At 40.6% G+C, this 22969-nt stretch overlaps 1 protein-coding gene across 17 annotated transcripts in view; it reads right to left on the reverse strand.

Moving 5' to 3' along the window:
- LOC133536781 (protein mono-ADP-ribosyltransferase PARP6) overlaps positions 1-22969 on the reverse strand; it is a 96448-nt gene that overhangs the window by 52282 nt on the left and 21197 nt on the right. For 11 of the 17 annotated variants that reach the window (XM_061877382.1, XM_061877376.1, XM_061877387.1 and 8 more), the window contains one exon: positions 1589-1673. In XM_061877382.1, coding sequence (XP_061733366.1) covers positions 1589-1591 — 3 coding nt within the window. In that variant the 5' untranslated portion in view covers positions 1592-1673. The remainder of the gene's footprint in view (positions 1-1588; positions 1674-22969) is intronic. The other 6 variants (XM_061877444.1, XM_061877433.1, XM_061877422.1 and 3 more) reach the window with 1 other exon arrangement.

Raw genomic sequence — 22969 nt, forward strand, 5'->3', positions numbered from 1 at the left:
ACCAGGATCTTTAGCTCTCACTGAATTGACTTGCAGCCGAGTGTGAAGCGACTGGGATGAGAATCAGCACCTCCATCTCCGGGTCCATGGTTCTCACCCGTAAAAGGGTGGAGTGCCATCTCCGAGTTTGGGAGGAAATGACGCCCCGAGTGGAGGAATTCAAGTACCTTAGGGTCTTGTTCACGAGTGAGTGACGAGTGGATTGTGAGATTGACAGGCGGATCGGTGCAGAGACTGCAGTGATGCGGCCGCTGTATCAATCCATCGTGTTGATGACGGAGCTAAGCCGGAGGGAAAAGCCCTCAATTTGCTTGTCCATCTTTGTCCTTATTCTCACCAATGGTCATGAGCTTTGGGTACAAGCAGGTGGCGGGGCTCTCCCTTAGAGAAATGGTGAAAATCTCAGAGTAAAGCCACTGCTCCTCTACATGGAGAGGGGCCAAATGAGGTAGTCTGGGCATTTGCTCAGAATGCCCCCGAACGCCTCCCAGGAGAGGTGTTTGGGGTGCATCCGGACCGGTATGAGCCCATTCGGAAGGCCCAGAACACGGTAGAGAGACTATGTCTCCCAGCTGGCCTGCGAACGCCTCGGGATCCCCCAGGAAGAAGTGGACGAAGTAGCTCTAGAGCGGGAAGTCTGGGCCTCTCTGCTAAGGCTGCTGCCCCCGCGACCGGATAAGATCAGGAAGATGAATGGATGGTTGCAAGCTACTTTTGCCGTGTTGATGGCAACATGTCTCCGGGGATGGCTGAGCTACAGGGGAAGCTATTTAATCTAATCGAGAGTAACTAGTAGCGTAGTTTACTACATTTTCCAAGTAGCTTGCCCATCATTGACCATAACCATTCATAATTTTTTTTTTTTTTTTTTTTTAAGAATTATTCAAAAGATATGTTTTTTAGAACTTTGCTGATCATGATTTTCAAGAATTGATTATAATCAAACATTTTTTATTAAGAATGAATTTTATTAAAGTAATTTTTTGGAACATCACTGCGCGTATCAGCAACCAAAATAAGTTTTTGTATATTATAATCATGTAACAATAGAACAATTTTGTATAATATTCATAATATTTTTTTGTACAATATATTGCTCAAACCGGTTTGACTTAATCCCAAGTGTTCAAGTTTTAACTGTGACACCCCTAATTACAAGACAACAAAATATCAGGAGCATTATTGATGCTGGTGATGGGGCAGGCAGGGCATTATAAGCTTTGCTTTTTTTGCTCCTTTTACGACACGTTTTTTTGTTTTGTTTTTTTAATATTAATAATGTTTTTTACCAAATGATGATATTGCATCAAAGATGTTATTTTTTTACCCCGCTTTGAATTGTGTATAATAAGTATTATAGTTGTGTGTGTGTCCAAAATAGGTAATTATAATAACGATAAAAATGTGACATAACAGGTAAAATAAAATGTAGTAGTTTGCCTGTCTACAGGACAACAACAAGGATGTTCCTACTTTTTAAAAAAATCTTGTTGTCAGGCACCCAAAACACCGTTCCCATCTGGATAAAAGGCCAAAACAAGACTTTATCGTTCCCGTGTGGACAAGATTTAAGGAACAGTTATCTTACCATCAGTCCGGCTGTTCCCGTGCTCACTCAGACAGCTTCAGGCCTCGTGCCGACAACCATGGCAGCAGTTTTCGGGCACACCTTGCTACGGCAGACAAAACAGATCCATTAGAGGTGGCAATCTTGAAACAAAGAGGCCACCTCGCATGATTACACGCTTTGTTGGTGGCGACCGACCTACTCCTCTGCTTTCCTTTAAAACGTCCGCACTTCACCTTGCCTGGTATCCTAGCAACAGCCGTCTCTGCCTCCTCTCAGAGTGGCATTAATCACTGTGGAGAGATAGTGTGCGTGGGAGAGAGAGACAGAGAGAGAGAGAGAGAGAGAGAGCAGTGCTGGATGTTCGGTACTCGGGTTTGCCGCCGTGTCTTTTGTCAGCAACAACATCTGTTATGCAGCCAAATCAGCAGAGGTCGGCTCACCTTTTAGAGGGCTTCTTGAAAAAATAGTACCCATTGTTGAATCGACTGACGCTTGCTAGTTTGTGTGGTGAATTTGATGTATTTATTGTGCAAATAAATGGCGCTGCAGTTGGCCGCCACGTTACTGTGTTGTCTCGTAGTTGTTACGTTTTTCTTTTGTTTCTTACATGGAAAAAAGAGCGCAGTCTACCAAATCAATCCCCTCTCCTTCGTGTAGAGGGGACCACAGATGACGCGCTAGCTGTCCAAAGTCGGGACCCAGGATGGACCACTCGTCTGTGCATCAGTTGGGGATGTCTCTGCGCTGTTAACCTGTCTCCACTCAGGATGATCTCCTGCTGGCCCCACTATGTTATGTTAGATCCACTATGGACTAGACCATGGGTATCAAACTCTGGCCCGCCGTGTAATTTAATTTGGCCCTTGAGGCAATATCAATTTATCATTAGAGCTGGCCCGCCAGTGTTATACAGCGTCGGTGCCGCTGTAACACCGCATTCACCGCTAATACTCATACTTGCCAACCCTCCTAATCCTCCCAGTAGACTCCCGAAGTTCAGTGCCCCTCTCGAAAATCTCCCGGGGCAACCATTCTCCCGAATTTCTATTGATTTCCACCTGGACAACTATATTGGGGGCGTGCATTTAAGGCACTGCATTTAGCGTTCTCTACAACCTGTCGTCACGTCCGCTTTTCCTCCATACTAACAGCGTGTCACATAATATTTGCGGCTTTTACACACACACACACACACACACAAATGAATGCCATACATACTTGGTCAACAGCCATACAGGTCACACTGAGGGTGGCCGTATAAACAACTTTAGCACTGTTACAAAGATGCGCCACACTGTGAACCCACACCAAACAAGAATGACAAACACATTTCCGGTGAACATCCGCACCGTAACACAACAGAACAAATACCCAGGATCCCTTGCAACACTATCTATTCCGGGAAACTTCCAGCAAACTGACCAATAATTAACGTTTTATTCATGCATTTTCTCTTGCTACTTCAAGGCTTGAATGTTTGGTTCATTCATTATTGTTATTTTATTTTCAAATGTATTATTAGCCTGTGGAAAAAAAATCATATTTACCTCAGAAGATTGCAAATAGAAAAAAAGGCATTACATTTTTATTTGAATTTTATTTGATATGCCATTGATACTTTTTTTTAAATTATTATTATTATTATTTGAAACTGGATTTTGCATGTCACTAAAGTTATATAAGCCTTGCTTGTTCAATATTTAATGCAAAACTTGTTTGGGTCCCTATTAAAATGTTAATCTGTTCAACCTTGGCCCGCGGCTTTGTTCCGTAAAAAATTTTGGCCCACTCTGTATTTGAGTTTGAAACCCCTGGACTAGACTTTGTGATACTCATTCCATGCAAATTCCAACATGGTGCGTGGTAAACAATTTAAAAAATACAAAATATCTCAAAGCTGTTGATACCACTTTCAAAACATTGAAAAAAAAAACGTTGTAATAGTACTTGAACTGTTGTGATAGGCCAAATATTAAGAGAGCTACTAATTTTTGGAGGTAATGAATCAAGTCACTTTTTTTTGTTATGAAGTATCCATTAAGACATGGGTGTCAAGCTCTGGCCCGCGGGCCAAATTTGGTCCGCCGTGTAATTTCATTTGGCCCTTGAGGTAATATCAAATTAAGATTAGAGCTGGCCCGCCGGTATTATACAGCGCCGATGCCTCTGTAACACAGCATTCACCACTGATACTCGTACTTGCCAACCATCACGATTTTCCCGGGAGACTCCTAAAGTTCGGTGCCCCAACCGAAAAGCTCCCTGGGCAACCATTCTTCTGAATTTCTCTCGATTTCCACCCGGACAACAATATTGGGGGCGTGCCTTGTAGGCACTGCCTTTAGCGTCCTCTACAGCCTGTCGTCACGTCCGCTTTTCTGCCATACAAACAACGTGTCACATAATACATGCGGCTCTAACACACACAAGTGAATGCAATGCATACTTGATCAACAGCCATAAGAGTCACACTGAGGGTGGCCTTATAAACAAGTTTAACAGGTTTACAAATATGCGCCACACTGTGAAGCCACACCAAACAAGAATGAAAAACACATTTCGGGAGAACATCCGCACCATAGCACAACATAAACACAACAGAAACAATACCCAGAATCCTTTGCAGCACTAACTCTTCCGGGACGCTACAATATACATCCCCGCTACCACCAAACCCCGCCTTCCCCAATTTTTATTTAAATTTTATTTGATAGGCCATTGATATTTTTTAATCATTGTTATTATAATTTGAAACTCGATTTTGCATGTGACTATAAAGTTATATAAGCCTTGCTTGTTTAATATTCAATGCAAAATTTGTTTGGGTCCCTATTAAAAGGTTAATTTGTTCAACCTTGGCCAGCGGCTATGTTCAGTTTTAAATTTTGGCTCACTCTGTATTTGAGTTTGACACCTCTGCATTAAGACATGTTTTTTTAACCTTTTTGACTAAAAAGGCGTCTAGCGCCCAATCAAATTTCACACTGAACTTGTCATCTTACTTTTGATTTTAATTGTATAAAACAATTATATCTAACCTACTTAAAGTTTACAACCTTGTCAAATGATATGAAAACATGTGTTAATCACAAATCCATCCATCCATCCATTTCTACCGCTTATTCCCTTTTGGGGTCACGGTGGGCACTGGCGCCTATCTCAGCTACAATCGGGCGAAAGGCGGGGTACACCCTGGACAAGTCGCCACCTAATCGCAGGGCCAATATTATTCTTTATTCAACACATAAACCTTAGGCTTACGTCAAGCTGATTAGACAAATAAATAAGAACAAACCATACTGCATAAGTAAAGACTAATTAATATCTGACGAAAAATACAACTACATACAATTATGTTGTGCTAATATAAATAAACAACATTAATAATGAATATGTTTCTTAACTAAACTGTCGATAAAATTGAAGTGCAAATGACAATACAGTTTCACCACCTTAGTCATAATTTTTGCACTTAAGAAACTTCTCTATGACTTTAGCTCCAGACTTGTTTGATATTGTCATTACTGCCACAAGTGGTGGACAAATGTGTTACAACTGAGTATTGCTGCGGCCCATACGGACCACAATTCTTGCGGATCATAGGGGTCCAAAATGCCCCATAAAAGTGTTAAGAATAAGTCATATACGAATATGTATTATTTTTGCTTTGGATCTATCTGTCGATTAAATGTTTATTATTTTTTGAGCATTGACAGTTTTAAAGTAAACAACTGACGCTGCAGCGTTTGTGTTATTAGTGTCAATATTGCAACATTTTCATGTTTGCACTTATTTCACCTTGTTTACTTTTTCGTAATACTATTTTTTTTAAATGTGCCGCGGGCAGTTAAAACAATAGATGTTAACACCCATATGACTGGAGTGGACTCTTCATGTTACTGCTCGACGGCAAGTCTTTCAACACTCAGAAGGAATTCAAGTAGAAAAGACTGGAGGGACATCATGTCTTTACATCTGGAGAACTCCGCAAATTCAGCATTAATCCGTGAAAGGCAATGTTGGACTTATTCGTGCATTGCTAAGTAAAGTATTTGATCGTGATGCTAATGAAAAAAATATTACGTTTTTGTAGTTGATTTCCTGCCACAAATATTTGGCTGTCATCTATAATTCATGTCTACAGTTTTAGTGGTGTAAAGTTCATATGTTGTCTCATTATTTAGTTATGATGTCCCCGTTGTTCAGAAATGTTTGGTTTCCAACAACATTTAGCCATATCAAGTTTCAGTATGCTGTTGAGCCTACAAGAGATTTATTCATCGAGTTTATTAATACTGTTGATGATATTTTCTTGATGCAATGTTGTCATTCATGTCGAACAAAGCACTTGGTTTTCCTGCACAACATCCGTCCCATCCCATCCATGTTCTACCGCTTGTCCCTTTCAGGGTCGCAAATAAAGTTTTAGTTCCTGCTGTGAAAATTGACATGAAAATACGGTAGATTGAGTTAACATATGGTGAGTTTATTTTCACAGACAAAGGTCGCCGTAATTACATCGAGGCAAAACTTAAAAGAACACAAACAAACTAATGGAATTTTACGGTAATAGTTTTGCTCTCAAAGACTAACTATATAGTAAAGGATAAAGAGATTGCATCACGGAAAAGTTTCTCAAACAAATTAAATGTTCAAACAAATCTTTTACGAAACGATCGCTGCACAGCACGAGCGTGGTCAGACTGCACACCCCAAGATGAAAGCGACATGTTGAAAGCCATTTCCCTTGGATGCGCTTTTATAATTTTTGCCGGTCTTTTTCCCTTTATGAACTATTTTTTCCAAAACTCTATAAAAAGCTCTTTCCTGTCTCCCCATTTGAACGCTTGGAGCAGAACAGCAAAAGCAGCCCTTTTCAGCTCAAACTCTTCACTTTATATTTGTATGTATGTATGTATGTATTATTTGGGGGACCCTTTCACGTACCAACATCTTTAAATGATGGTATTCACCACTATTGTAAATGTTATATGGTATTGTGAATAAACTTGTAAAAAAACAAAAGAAAAATGTGTATGTATATATATATGTATATATTTATTTGTGTATATATATATATATGTATATATATGTAATTATATATGTATATATACACATGTATATATGTGGGCTTCACGGTGGCAGAGGGGTTAGTGCGTTTGCCTCACAATACGAAGGTCCTGCAGTCCTGGGTTCAAATCCAGGCTTGGGATCTTTCTATGTGGAGTTTGCATGTTCTCCCCGTGAATGCGTGGGTTCCCTACGGGTACTCCGGCTTCCTCCCACCTCCAAAAACATGCACCTGGGGATAGGTTGATTGGGAACACTAAATTGGCCCTTGTGTGTGAATGTGAGTGTGAATGTTGTCTATCTGTGTTGGCCCTGTGATGAGGTGGCGACTTGTCCAGGGTGTACCCCGCCTTCCTCCCGATTGTAGCTGAGATAGGCGCCAGCGCCCCCCGCGACCCCAAAAAGGGAATAAGCGGTAGAAAATGGATGGATGGATGTATATATGTATGTACATTAGGGGTGTAACGGTACGTGTATTTGTATTGAACCGTTTCGGTACGGGGGTTTCGGTCCAGTTCAGAGGTGTATCGAACGAGTTTGTAAACTAAAGTCTTAACAAGCTGCTTTGCTTTCTGCCTCTGTCTGAGCACCCAGCATTGTCCCGCCCACACAACCATCTCATTGGTTACAACCAAAGCCAATCAGCAGTGTGTATTCAGAGCGATGTAACAACCAATCACCAGTGCGTATTCAGAACGCATGTTGTCAAAGCTTTAGCGTCGAGCAGATATGTGTTTAGCAGCGGACATCGTACTCTCCCCAAATTATAAAAAAACGCATCACAATGAGCACTTTGACCTTCTGATTGATTGATTGATTGATTGATTGATTGATTGATTGATATATTTTTATTTCTAGAAACTTAAACTGCAGCTTTTAGCGTAACATTAGCTCATTTTGCTGTGTGTGTGCGCGTGCGTGTGCGCGTGCGTGTATGTGTGTGTGTGTGTGTGTGTGTGTGTGTGTGTGTGTGTGTGTGTGTGTGTGTGAGTGCCTGTGTGTGTGTGTGTGCGTGCGTTAAGGGCAACAAAGCCCTGTCTGTCTGTTATTTCACATGAACAAACATGAAGTCCATGGTGTTCAGGGATGAATAGTCTCTCCTATTGTCATTGTACTATTTTTTCAGCTATAGTTACATGAATCATTTGTAATGTAGCAGCCTAGTTTTGAATGGCAGGGTACCTGCCATCACATGTTGACAAAAATATAACATTTACATAATAAAAGTCAACTACAGGCTTCCCAAATGCTGTAATAAATTAAGCAGGATGAGTTGACTTGAAACTGTTTAATGTTACACTTTTTATATGTAGAAGAAAGGTTTTGTCATTTTATTTAATCAAAGCAACAACTTGAGGCAGTTTAATGTGGATTACCGTGGGTAGAATTATTATATTGTTCCCAATGTTGAAAGGATAAAGCCATTGTTTACAAATTTGGTAAATAAATATCCCAAATATGTATATTTTGTTGTTTTCTTACTGTACCGAAAATGACCTGAACCGTGACCTCTAAACCGACGTACGTACCGAAACCGAAATTTTTGTGTACCGTTACGCCCCTAATGTATATTCAATGTATCATGTCAGAACAATGTCATGTGTTTATTTTTTGAATAGACACAAACAAAACAGGCAGTTCCTATATTGTTGTTTAGTAGAACTATCAACTTTAAGGCATTGCAATCCATAAACTTCAAGAAAACAAGATATGTGAGTTAAAAAAAATGCAAATTATGATTAGAACTGTAAATGAATTGTAGTTGTATTTCTTTTTTTTTGACATTGTTACATTTTTGAGTATCACAAACGAACCAAATCTATTGACTGGTTCATTAACATGAACATTTGGTTTGTTTTTGTTTGAAGCGTGACAGTCATTAAACATTCATATCTCAAACAAGACACAAACAGTGGCAGCTTGGTACAGGGTGGGTGTGGGTCTCTTCTCCGCTCTGACTGGAATGGAATGGACTTCGTTGTAATTTCGCTTAAAAGTACAACGAACTGTGTTTTCAGTACAAGCTGTCTAAGACCAATCATTCAGGAGACAGGGGCCTGTGAGGGAAGGTTCACAGCAGCACCGCTTGTACATTGAGGACATTCGAGTGTTACACGCTTTCATGTCTCCAAACATACAAAAAAAGTTGCGAGATTTCTCGCTAGTCGCTTTTGAGATAGCAAGTCACTAAGAAGAGTTGGAAAGATTTTAGATTTAGCGAGAAAGTCGCTAAGTTGTCAACACTGCACGGAAGTGTGAGTGTGTGTGCATGCGTGCGTGTGTGTGAAAAATAAAAGACCCAAATACACGCCTTATATTGGTTTACATTGCGTGGTGCCTTCCGTGGTTGGCTAGATTTCGGCACAACAGTCTATGGATTGGTATGTGATTGGTTCTTTCGGTAAGTCAATCAGAATTACTCGGACTACGGTAGGCCAGGAGGAAACAATTTTAATATTATGAAAAAATAAATACAGAGTGGTGAAAGAGTGTGAAAAATGTCCAGTGTGGTGTGAAAGAGGGTTAAATTGCGTGACTCTCACACTCAAAGTATGAGAGTCTTGGCATCTCTGCAGCTAGGTCTTTATCTTCAGCACAATGAGTTAGTTGTGATTACCTTGCAGAGTTATAGCTAAATTGGAGCTGGAAGTCTTTCAAATCACTGTCCTTGTCTTGCTAGTTGGTAGGTCTGCATTAGCATCCTTAGCTTTGTCATCGCTGGTTTGAGTGTTTCGATGCCATCACAACCGATGTGTGCTCAGATTAGTAGTGCTGCCGCTACTTTATCGCTGCTATCCAAACGCTACAAATGGCCATACTTTTATCCAACTGGCCATTCTTTCTAAAAAAAAAAATGCAAACATTTACCTCATATTTGGGGGAATATTGTTTGTAAACTTTCTGTGCTGTGTGCCATTCTTGCTCTGTTGTTGTCAGTCACAAACGAGAACGGCACTCTTGTACTACATTATCACAGAAGACTCGCGAGATGAGAGTGGCCATGCTTTGTATCGGATTTACAATCCACCGATTTATGACTTTCCAACCGAAAATCGACCACTCCATACTACATGTACTGAATCTGCACTTTTAAAGGTTTTTAATGACTTGCTTTTAATGTCTGATTCTGGCAGCTCTGCCATTTTAGTGCTTTTAGATCCTACAGCTGCCTTTGACACAGTCGACCACACAATTCTTTTAGACCGCCTGAGAGACTGTGTGGGTGTCAGGGGGACTGCGTTAGCGTGGTTCAGATCTTACCTGTCTGAGAGGTCCTTCTCTGTCAGGCTGGGGGACGCCACCTCTTCTTCTGCCCCGCTTTACTGTGGTGTCCCCCAGGGATCTATTTTAGGCCCCATCCTGTTCGCTCTTTATCTCCTCCCTCTTGGAGATATTTTTAAGAAACATGGAGTGTTTTATCACTTTTATGCAGATGATTGCCAAATTTATATGCCGATTTCAAAAAGCCACGGCCCCCTGACACCCCTTCTTAAATGTCTATGCGACGTCAAGGCTTGGTAAGCCCAGAATTTTTTAATAATGAATGAGGGAAAAACGGAAATTTTAGTTTTTGGTCCAGCCCTCACTGACTTGGGACCATTGCAAAATTATGTGCGTCCCAAAGTCACCAGCCTTGGCGTCACTATAGACAGCGATTTTAAACTAGACAAACAAGTCAATGGCTTTTTAAAATCGTGTTTTTATCACCTTCCAGGTGTGATGTTTGATTTACGATCTACAATAAACTTTCAGGAAGTATGGAAGCGAGGAAACACCTCGCCAGTCGTTCATGTACACAGGCTTGTGATCACAACGCTGCTAAAAATAGTTTGTCTGTTAGCGCTCATAACAAAACAGCATCACTGATACTTGGTTAATTTTCAAGTCAGGAAATTTAAATGGAGTATTTCTGGTGGTTTTTAAATGGTTATTTATTGGATTTTGTGAGTGGAATAAAGGACCTCCCATTCGCTCTGCTGTAAGCAGGTTTTTAATTAGAATGCATGTAAAAATCCATCTGTCGTCATGTCCCATTATGATTGTGAACAATAGGCGACATTTTTTATAAAAGTGCAGTTCCCTTTTAATTGCCCCCAAAGTCCCCTATTGCTCGGTTGCAATCACCTGGAAGCCCGTCTGGGTTTTAGATGGATGACAAGATGGAGGATGGCTACGGTTTATTTGCATGCATCAGTGCATATTTGGGCTTATTTTGAAAGGTTTAGAGGCAAGCTATGATTGGAAAATATTGAAATGGGATGGAAGGGATTTTATAGACTCTTAAAAAAATACCTTTCTAAAGATTTAAACCATTCCTTACCAAAGACAACTGTTCAAGTTACTGCTCAACCACACTTTCTTTGAAACTCTGAAGGATTTCAAGTAGAAAAGATTGGAGCAGCACTAGACCTAATACTGTACTGGGGCACACCTGGGGCACAAATAATTCATGTGAGCGTGCAAAACGCGCAAGCAAAAACATTTTTAGCACTTATTTATCATAAAAAATACATAAATAGTGCTTTAAACTATGAAATCATATCAGATTATGTTGTATGGATCTTTGATTAACCACCTGAAATTAACTAATGCATTTGACCTACTTGTGCACTTTTTTTAATCCAGACTTCTAAACTGCTACTGGTAAAAGCAAAAAGGAAGAGCAATGAATCTTTTTGAAATATTTATTGCAGTAATCATCTGCAAATTTAACATCTACAAAAGTAAAACAAAAAATAAAGCACCCCTACATCTCTGGGTTCTTTTATATTATTTAATTTCCATTAATGGCAATGTGGCTAATCCTATTTCAGATACACAAATCTATAAAATACGCACAAAACAATAAAGCCACAGTAGTAGAATAAATGAAAAACTGTTGTGTGTCTGTTCAGGGAATCATTTTCTGAGAAGTAAACTGTAACGTCTCGTTTTCATTTTTGCAAGGTGGTCAATCACTCTGGACAGACATGGAAATATTACGGTAACTGTTATACAGTTGACCAGTGGTTCCCAACTGCTGGGTCGTGACATAAAAGTGGATTGTGTGTCATTTTCAGTGAGTCGCAGTCAGAAAAAAAAGTTTAGGGAGAAAAAAATCAAATTGTGGCAACAAAACCAGATATTTTTAGCCATGTTTCTAGTGACTATTAGTGAGTATTTTAGCAAAAGGCAAACCGACTAACAAGTTGGAGGAGGACTCCGGGCAGACATGGAAATATATTTTTTAAAAATCTAAATGGGGCAACAAAACCCGATATTTTCAGCCATCTTTCTGAAAACAAATACAGAAATGTTACTATTTTTCTGGAAACAAGAGCAGATGTTTTAGCTGTAGCTATTTTTCTGGTGACAAAACAAGATTATTTTAGTCAAAGTCACACCGATTAAGAAGACAAGTCTACTGTGCTATTTTTCTGTGAAATAAACTTGAATGATTTAAAAATTTGGCTCACGACTTGATGATATGGAAAAATGTTTTTCTTCCTGAAGATAAACCATTTGAGAAGCACTCAACTCACACATGCTTACTCCAAATCATCATTGATGCAGAACCAGCAGACAATAACCAACATTATGTTTCATGTACATTGGAAATTCCCCCGAAAGCTCGTACAGCAAATGAATAAGTTTGTCTTAATACAAGGAATAACGTTAGCTAACTTAGTATCAATTTAAGACAATGATGTTGCCTAGCTAGCTAGGACTTCACTTACATCTCTCATTCCTCGCTGCTTCTTCATTGCTGCGGGCAAATTACTTTCTGATATCCATCTAGGAGCTACAGTTTGAGTCAAATCAAAATCAAAATAATATAATTAACAAATTGTTGTTGGCTAACGTTACCTACCTCAGCAGTGATTCGCATCCCCTCTCTCTCTCAACTGAAGTCTTAATCCACACGTGAATAAATTACCGTATTAATTAGCCATGTGCTCATTGTTACGTGGAGTGAATACAGTAGCAATCAATTACCATACTGAGTAGTATGTGTGCTGTTGTCTATGTTATGTAGACTTAAAACTCTGAAGCGATTTTTTATTGGTGAAATTTTTACTGGGGCACTGCAGATCAACACTGTCAAATCTGTCTGGCGACTCCACTGGATTGGAGGTACATCATATCTTTCTACATCTGCAGAGGTCCACAAATTAGGTTTAAATCCGTGAAAAACAACGTTGGATTTATACGTGCATCGGTAAGTAACGTATTTGATTGACATTAACAAGTGTGATCATTCACTTGGCTTTCCTGCACAACAGCAATGAAAGCTTTGTTTTGCAATGAAATTAGACAATGAAAATAAGGTAGATTGGACCAACAATCGGAATATGTATTAATAGGACTTAACATGTTTATTTCCACAATCAAAGGTCTTAGTTGTTATATTTAGGCATGTCTTAAAAGTAGACAAACTAACACGATCCCTTGTCCTTACTTTACGTTATTAGTTCTTCTCTCAAACACTACCTATGTAGGAAATAATAAACTTGATTGCCTCTCAGAAAGTTTCTTAAGCAAATGTTCAAACAAACCTTTTACGAAGTGATCGCTGCTGACACGAGCATGGTCTGACTGCGCGCCACAAGATGAAAGCGGCATGTTTCCCTTTACACGCTTTCATATAATTTTACCAACTTTTTTCCTTTCATGAACTACTTCTTTCAAGACTCTGTGGGAGCCCTCTCCTCTCTCGCCATTTGAACGCTTGAGCAGCACAGCAAAGTGGCTTTTCTAGCACAAACTCTTCACTGAGGCTCAATCCGAATTCTCCCTCTTCCCCCTTTCCCCTTCTTCTTAACCCTTCCCCTTTGGCTTTAGAACCTTAGGCTATGTCTACACTAAGCCAGATAACCCCTTCAAAGAAAAATTATTTAGCCTATGCATTGTCAGTCACACTAAACCATCGTTTAAGGCAGTGGTTCTCAAATGGGGGTACGCTACCCCTGGGGGTACTTGAAGGTAGGCCAAGGGGTACATGAGATTTTTTCTAAATATTTTAAAAATAGCACAAAATCCTTTATAAATATATTTATTGAATAATGCTTCAACAAAATATGAATGTAAGTTCATAATAATATAATGTATATGTTCCTTGACTGCACTTAAATGTAGAATATATTTATACTATTCATATATTATATATTATATATATAATATATGTTATGTATTATTTATTATTATTATTGTCTATTGTGAGCGAACTAGGGTGCTGAATTTCCCCCAGGGATCAATAAAGTACTTTCTATTATATTCTATAAACTGTGAAAAGAAAAGCAACAATGCAATATTCAGCGTTGACAGCTAGATTTTTTTGTGGACATGTTCCATAAATATTGATGTTAAAAATTATTTTTGTGAAGAAATATTTAGAATTAAGTTCATGAATCCAGATGGATCTCTATTACAATCCCCAAAGAGGGCATTTTTAGTTGATGATTACTTCTGTCTGTAGAAATCTTTATTTGTAATTGAATCACTTGTTTATTTTTCAACAAGTTTTTAGTTATTTTTATATCTTTTTTTCCCAAATAGTTCAAGAAAGACCACTACAAATTAGCAATATTTTGCACTGTTATACAATTTAATAAATCCGAAACTAATGACATAGTGCTGTATTTTACTTCTTTATCTCCTTTTTTCAACCAAAAATACTTTGCTCTGATTAGGGGGTACTTGAATTAAAAAACAATTTCACAGGGGGTACATCAATTAAAAAAGGTTGAGAACCACTGGTTTAAGGTAACCTTCCATGGATACTTTTTTACATGGGTAAGTCCCATCTATCCATGTTCTACCGCTTGTCCCTTTCAGGGTGGCGGAGGGTCGCTGGAACCTATTTCAGCTGCATTCGGGCGGAAGGCGGGGTTGGGTACACCCTGGACAAGTCGTCAGCTCATCACAGGGCCAATACAGATAGACAGACAACATTCACACACTAGGGCCAATTTAGCGTTTCCAATCAACCTATCCCCAGGCGCATGTCTTTGGAGGTGGGAGGAACCCATGCAGTCACGGGGGAGAACATGCAAACTCCACACAGAAAGATCCCGAGCCCGGGATTGAACTCAGGACTAGATTAAATTAGATTAGATAGTACTTTATTTATTCCTTCAGGAGAGTTCCTTCAGGAAAATTTAAATTTTCAGCACAATCCCATTCAAAATTAGACAAATATTACAGGGAGACAGAACAGGATCGCTGACGGGTCTGCCGGCTTCCAGCGCTCCTTACAAAAAAGGTGAGATACAGGTAAACAAGTGGGGGGAATGGGAGAAAAAAATAGAGGATTAAAATAAAATTAAAAAAAACAGTCGAAGCCTGGGCCCTGGAAAGGGGGTCCAGACTGAGGCTAAGGGAAAAAAACAACTCATAGCCATAGTACACAGGGAAACATCAAACATCAAAGAACACAAAGGACATTAAAGACATTAAAGCAGCGGATACAACCAGCCACTTCTACATACAGACTACTCAGGAACTTCATATTGTGAGGCGCATTATAAATAATAATTAAATGGGTTGTGCTTGTATAGCGCTTTTCTACCTTCAAGGTACTCAAAGCGCTTTGACAATACTTCATTAACCTAACCCCTTTGGCACCGTGCTGCCCTACATGGGTAAGTGTGCCGTGTGTTTCTTGAATCTCCGGCTCTTAGCTTTGTATGGACTCCTTGATCGTTTACAAACTGAGTTCGGAAAGGAAGTGATGCCAGAAAGACCGCGCCCCACACAGGAAGTGACCTCAGATAGAACACGCCACAGCCAGCTTCATAACAACCAGAGCGCACCACTGGAAAGGTGGAGGCGAGTCATTCAGACATGCCCGTGTTTCTCATTCTTCTACATGTATAGACGCTTGTGGAAATCACACTTGACTACCTTAAAGGTCTACTGAAATAAGATGTTCTTATTTAAACGGGGATAGCAGGTCCATTCTATGTGTCATACTTGATCATTTTGCAATATTGCCATAATTTTGCTGAAAGGATTTAGTAGAGAACATCGACGATAAAGTTTGCAACTTTCGGTGCTAAGAGAAAAGCCCTGCCTTTACCGGAAGTCGCAGACGATGACGTCACATGTTGATGGCTCCTCACTTATTCACATTGATTTTAATGGGAGCCTCCAACAAAAACAGCTATTCGGACCGAGAAAACGACAATTTCCCCATTAATTTGAGCGAGGATGAAAGATTCATGGTTGAGGATACTGATAGCGACGGACTAGAAAGAAGAAAAAAAACTAGTTAAAAAAAACGCGATTGCATTTGGACGGATTCCGATGTTTTTAGACACATTTACTAGGATAATTCTGGGAAATCCCTTATCTTTCTATTGTGTTGCTTGTGTTTTAGTGAGTTTAACAGTACCTGATAGTCGGAGGTGTGTGTCTTGACGCAGCTAGTGTCTCAGGGAAGTCGACGGCAGCTGTATGGGCGGCACAAGCTCAGCTGATATCTGGTAAGAAGTGACTTTTTACCACAATTTTCTCACCGAAACCTGCTGGTTGACATTTGGTTGGGATCCATGTTCGCTTGTGATCCATAGTAAAGTTTCACCTCTGTGAATTTTTAAAAAGGAATCACCGTGTGTTTGTGTTGCTAAAGGCTAAGGCTTCCCAACTCTATCTTTCTACTTTGACTTCTCCAATATCAATTGAACAAATTGCAAAGGATTTAGCAACATCTTGGGATGGTGTACTGTGGACGGGACTCTCGCTGCTGTCTTGGATCCGCTTTGAACTGAACTCTCGCGGCTGTGTTGGAGCCACTATGGATTGAACTTTCACAGTATCATGTTAGACCCACTCGACATCCATTGCTTTCGGTCCCCTAGAGGGGGGGGGGTGCCCACATTTGAGGTCCTCTCCAAGGTTCTCATAATCATCATTGTCACTGGCGTCCCACTGGGTGTTAATTCTCCCTGCCCACTGGTTGTGAGTTTTCCTTGCCCTTTTGTGGGTTCTTCCAAGGATGTCATAGTCGTAGTGGTTTGTACAGTCCTTTGAGACATTTGTGATTTCGGGCTATATAAATAAACATTGATGGAGATTTCCAAAATACTGTGTAATTATGCGGTTAAAGCAGACAACTTTTAGCTGTGTGTGAGTGCAGCACTCATATTTCCTAACAGCCCGTGAAGTTAAGCGTAGACGTCATCATTACGTGACTTTTTCAAGAAAAAACTCCCGGGAAAATTTAAAATTGCAATTTATTAACTAAAAAGGCCGTATTGGCATGTGTTGCAACGTTAATATTTCATCATTGATATATAAACTATCAGACTGCGTGGTGGGTAGTAGTGGGTTTCAGTGCGATCGCCTCTATTTCGTATACTATACATCTCAGACAGCAAGAGAACTTTCTAATGACCAGGTCAGCTGTGATTCTACTTACCGAAAAACTTTGTCCATTTGTTGAAGGAGCGACAACGAGAGTGCGGGCTCCCGTGAATCTGACAAAAAAGGTTGCATGTGCTTTGTATTACCTGGCCGTTGAGTGAAGACTACGGAAAACATTGAATGCATTTGGACTGGCAAAGCACACTGTATCAGTAATTGTCCGCCATGTATGTCGCGGACTGAAAGTCTTGGTCCAGAGTATATAAAGTGACCAAAAACGAATGGACAATGAAAGTGAAGGCAAAAGAGTGAGGAGTGTCCAGACCAGATATCTAGATCCCAAGATTGATTGTTGTAAAACAACCAATCAATCAATTTGTGGGCTCTGAACCAAGGATGTCGTTGTGGCTTGTGCAGCTCCTTGAGGCACTTGTGATTCAGGGCTATACAAATAATCATTGATTGATTGATTGATAAAATGTTGTTTATCACATTGTTTACTTTCACATGTTTATTAAAGATTTGATTAATTTATGATGTCTCAGGTATGATTCATTACAGTAGGGCCCCACAGCACACTGGATTACAGTTAATTGAAATACCACAACACTGGATATTGTTCAGTTAAATTTAATTTAAGAACTTGCACACAATGCAACACTGGAGGTGACTTATGACGTGCGCATTTTCTGCGCATGTGTACTAGGTCGCGTTGCGCCGTCGGACGGAGGGCGGGAGGGGGTCTTAAACGACCATTGTGTGTGTGTGGACAAGGATAAAATTAGCTGGGATTTACCTTTGACAAAATGTTGATAAAATGCTCCTAAGAACTCGGACGTCGCTCGAGTTTTGCTACGTAATCAACCCTTGCTGTGTACCATCATTGACGTAAAGCAGATGCGAGAAATGTTTACTTACGGCTTTCCTTCCGCTCTTTTTTTCTTTCGCGCCAATTCAATTTTTTAAATTTTTTTTGCCCAAATCCGATTTTTTTCTAATACTGATTTTTTCCATCTGAATAATTACAATGCAAGTACAATGGGATTTTTATCAGACTCAAATGTAAACGCGCACAGGCCCCACTGTGGCCTCGACGTCACTTGCATGCGCATTTCGATTAAGTGAAAACAAAGGAAGTTGACCGAGAGGAGGTCGCTACTACCCTTCCATCCATCCATTTTCTACCGCTTATTCCCTTTTGGGGTTGCGGGGGGCGCTGGCGCCTATCTCAGCTACAATCGGGCGTAAGGCGGGGTACACCCTGGACAAGTCGCCACCTCATCGCAGGGCCGGTTGCAACTACTACAAAATAAAATAAAAGTCGCCAAAAATAAAAATGAGTAGTTGTTTTTTTTACATGAAAGTAAATGAAAGTAATATAATGTATGAATAGGGTTGGGTATCGAGTATCGATTGGAACCGGGACGGCGTGGCGCAGTGGGAGAGTGGCCGTGCGCAACCCGAGGGTCCCCGGTTCAAATCCCACCTAGTACCATCCTCGTCACGTCTGTTGTGTCCTGAGCAAGACACTTCACCCTTGCTCCTGATGGGTGCTGGTTGGCGCCTTGCATGGCAGCTCCCTCCATCAGTGTGTGAATGTGTGTGTGAATGGGTAAATGTGGAAGTAGTGTCAAAGCGCTTTGAGTACTTTGAAGGTAGAAAAGCGCTATACAAGTACAACCCATTTATAACTTTCCAATTCTCCCGGGATCGTTCAAAAGTTTGAATTTCGATTCCTAGTTTCGATACCCAGTCCGCCGACCGGAAAAAAATAATAAGTCCGCCGACCCGGAAGAAAAAGCCGCTGAACACCAACGAAGAAGCGCCCACTGCCGGAAGTGTTAGTTAGCATAGCCGAGCCTATGTAGCCGAGCAAGTCAGTCAAGCATGGATAGCGGGCGTCGACGGTCGAAAGTGTGGCTTTATTTTTCTAAAAAAAAAGGAAATATCGGCGAAATGTAACACGTGCGTCAGGACTGTTTCGTGCTTAGGAGGGTGCACGTCGAACATGATGAAGCACCTCCGAGTTCATGGAGTACAAATAAATGCGTGTCCCGTCTTCGACAGGAGACACTATGTGTCCAGAACGCTCACGCATCCTGCCTGAAAAGGCGGATATGGTTATTTTCCTAAACAAGAACTGTCTCTGATTTTATACTGTACCTGCTGCTAATCTGGACTGGGTTTTGCAAGTTGTTTCTTATCATTTATTTGCTTTTCTGCACCAGGTTAGCCCATCAGTGGGAGCACAGTAACATGTTTAAGCACCTGAAGCATCATACACTTATGTTTGTATATGTGCTTTCATGAGGTTTTCAAAAATAAAGCGCTCTTGATGAAAGTGTACCCCTGTGAAAATGTATTCGAAATTTATAATATTTATATTCAAGTTCATTGATTTTATATTTCTATTCTAGTTGAAAACAGCCCTGTGAGGAATTTATAGTAAAGTTCATAAAAAGTTATCCATCCATCATCTTCCGCTTATCCGAGGTCGGGTCGCGGGGGCAGCAGCCTAAGCAGGGAAGCCCAGACTTCCCTATCCCCAGCCACTTCGTCTAGCTCTTCCCGGGGGATCCCGAGGCGTTCCCAGGCCAGCCGGGAGAAATAGTAAAAAGTTAATAGAATTAAAATTGATGGAGAATGTCAGACTATTTCATTCAGAAAGACTGTATGTTAGGTTTTTTTTTTAAAAGAAAGTGTTAAGATTGTATATATCCACGCTCTTACTCAGTGACTGTGTTATAGAGGTAGGATGTTGTAGCGCATGTTATCCCCTTGAGGGCGCTCTGGTACTCTGGGCGGCATAGCTCGGTTGGTAAAGTGGCCGTGTCAGCAACTCGAGGGTTGCAGGTTCGATTCCCGCTCGTGCCATCCTAGTCACTGCCGTTGTGTCCTTGGGCAAGACACTTTACCCACCTGCTCCCAGTGCCACCCACACTGGTTTAAATGTAACTTAGATATTGGGTGTCACTATGTAAAGCGCTTTGAGTCACTTGAGAAAAGCGCTATATAAATATACTTCACTACTGTGTAGTGTTTAACACAGAAGCAGTTGTGTGTTTAACAGAATAAGAGAATAAAAAAGTATCCTCGGTGAGAGGACGTTGATGTTCAAGACTCGTTGAAAGTGTCGTTCATGTGCACGCATAAAGAACTCTGTTAAGCTCAAACACCTTAACAGGTTATGGGCCCAGCAACCCCAGGAACGCCAGGAACTGCAGCAACCCCAGGAACCGCAGTAATTCCAGGAACCGCAGTGATTCCAGCCAACTCAAGCAAACAAGGCAAGGTAGCGTTGAGTCGACGCACGGACACAGAAGCCAAGGAAGTTTGCAGGTGTGGACTTGAGCTAACAGAGGAGAACTACTTGACCAAGGATAAAGGTAATGCAAACGTGAAGTATTACACGGAGCATTAAAGGGACTTTAGCCAATGAAGTAGCGTGTACTCTCGAAGAAGAAGTAACCGCGGCAAAGTTTGAGCTAATTAGCATAGCACAGTGCTAAAGTGCGGAGCTTAAACAAAAATGGCGGCTCGTACTACTGGAGCTGTATCCCCGTAACTGTACTTCGATGGATCCGAAAGCAAGTATGACCTTTGGGAAGCAAGGTTTTTGGGACACTTACATATTTTAAAGTTGAAAGACACTGTTCTAAATGAACCAGTTGGAGATGAGCAAGCAGCAGCGGACAGAATAAAGAATCCAGACTGCTATGCAGAGCTCATAAGGTTGATCGATGATAAAAGCCTGTCTTTAATTAGACATGATGCTACATACGATGGAAGGAAAGCACTGAAAATGCTGAGGGAGCACTACTCGGGAAAAAGCAAGCCACGAATAATCAACCTGTACACGTCCTTGACAAAACTACGGAAAGCAGATAGAGAATCGACTATGGACTACATCATCATCAGAGCAGAAAACCTGATTACAGCACTTTGTGATGCCGGTGAGACTCTCAGTGATAGTCTGATCATAGCCATGATTCTTGGAGGACTTCCTGACGCTTACAAGCCATTAACTGTACATGTAACACAAAACGAAGACAATGTGACATTTACAGATTTTAAAAGGAGATTACGTATTTATGAAGAGTCGGAGAAAATTAGTACTGCTGAGCCAACAGACAATGTGATGAAAATGTTCACAAAACAGGATAGAAATATCCAGAAGACGTACACCAGCAGCACTCAAAGTAGAAGTGGAGATGAAGATCTGACATGTTTCAAATGTGGATTAAAGGGACACAGAGCAAGAAATTGAATCCGAAAAGTGTGGTGCAACTTTTGTAAGAGCAAGACACACAAAGAAACCATATGCAAAAAGAAAGATAAACGAGACAATGTCAGAAAGGTTACTGATGAACATTCCAGTGATTACCTCTTCAAAGCAGCACAAGAAGAAAGTGAGTCAGCACCCAAAATAAAGATGAAAGGCATTATGGTGGATGCAGGAGCGACATCCCACATTGTAAATGATGTGAATAACTTTACAAGCTTTGACAACACTTTTCAGCCAGAGACTCATTCAGTGGAACTAGCTGATGGGACAAGATGCAGTGGAATGGCCCAAGGAAGAGGAACAGCTACGATACATCTAGTGGACAGCAATGGACGACAGCACAGGGCACAACTACAAAACGCTCTGTACATGCCCTCCTATCCCCACAACATCTTTTCAGTGGCGAGAGCAGCCGACGGAGGAGCAACGATAACTTTCAAGAAAGGACAGAGCCACATGATCACTAAAGATGGTAACAGATTTAAAATACACGAACATGAGAAGCTGTATCATCTACCAACTGTTGATGCGAATGAAGATCAATGTAAAGTTTGTCATGACGTACAAACATGGCACGAGATTCTAGGACACTGCAACTATGACGATGTAATCAAACTCCAAACTGTGGTCAAAGGTATGGTAATTAAGGGAAATGTTAAGCCGGATCAGATGTGTGACATATGTACAAAAGGCGAGTTTACCCAAACGAGAAATAGGGAGCTAGATGCTAAAGCAAATAAACCCCTGGAGTTAATCCATACAGACCTAGCAGGACCAATGAAAACTGAGAGCATAGAAGGACACAAATACGCACAGTGTTTCACAGATGACTATTCAGGTGCTGTATTTGTATATTTCCTTAAGTCAAAAAGTGATACAGTTACTGCAACAGAAAAGTTCTTAGCAGATGTAGCACCCTTTGGAGATGTAAAGTGTATACGTTCAGACAACGGCATTGAGTTTACAAACAGAGAGTTCCAAATGTTACTAACAAAGAACAAAATAAGACATGAGACGTCAGCGCCTTATTCGCCACACCAAAATGGCACAGCAGAGAGAGGATGGCGAACACTGTTTGACATGGCTAGATGCTTACTGATAGAAAGCAAACCATTTGTGGAACTATGCCATTCAAACAGCAGCTCATGTTAGAAACAGGTGTTACAATAGACGGACAAAGAAAACAGCATATGAGTTACTTTCAGGAAAAGTACCAAATGTGTCACAAATGCAAAAATTTGGGTCTACATGTTTTAGTTACAAACAAGAAAAAGGAAAACTAGACTCCAAAAGTGAGCAGGGCATTTTCATAGGATATGATAAAAACAGCCCAGCATTCCTTGTATATTATCCAGAAATGGAAAAAGTCCAAAAGATCAGATTGGTGAAATTCGCAACCAAAACAAGTGTAGAGAGAGAGACACAAACTTTAGAGCCATACGCAGGACATGACATTGGAAACAGAGACAATGCAGTCTGTGACAGTGACCAGAAGGATGAGGACAGAGTTCAACCTGAAAACAAAACTGAGGATTTAAATGAGCAGGAAGATGTGGAACAGTCAGCGGCAAATGCCAAAACAGAAATCAGAAATAATCCATTCAGAGTAAAACAAAAGCCATCTTATTTACAAGATTATGAGACTGATGATTCATTGGACAGATTACAAACATGCGTTGATTTCTGTTATCGAGCAGTTT

Source organism: Nerophis ophidion, linkage group LG02 (genome assembly GCF_033978795.1).
Source record: "Nerophis ophidion isolate RoL-2023_Sa linkage group LG02, RoL_Noph_v1.0, whole genome shotgun sequence".
Lineage (NCBI taxonomy): Eukaryota > Metazoa > Chordata > Actinopteri > Syngnathiformes > Syngnathidae > Nerophis > Nerophis ophidion.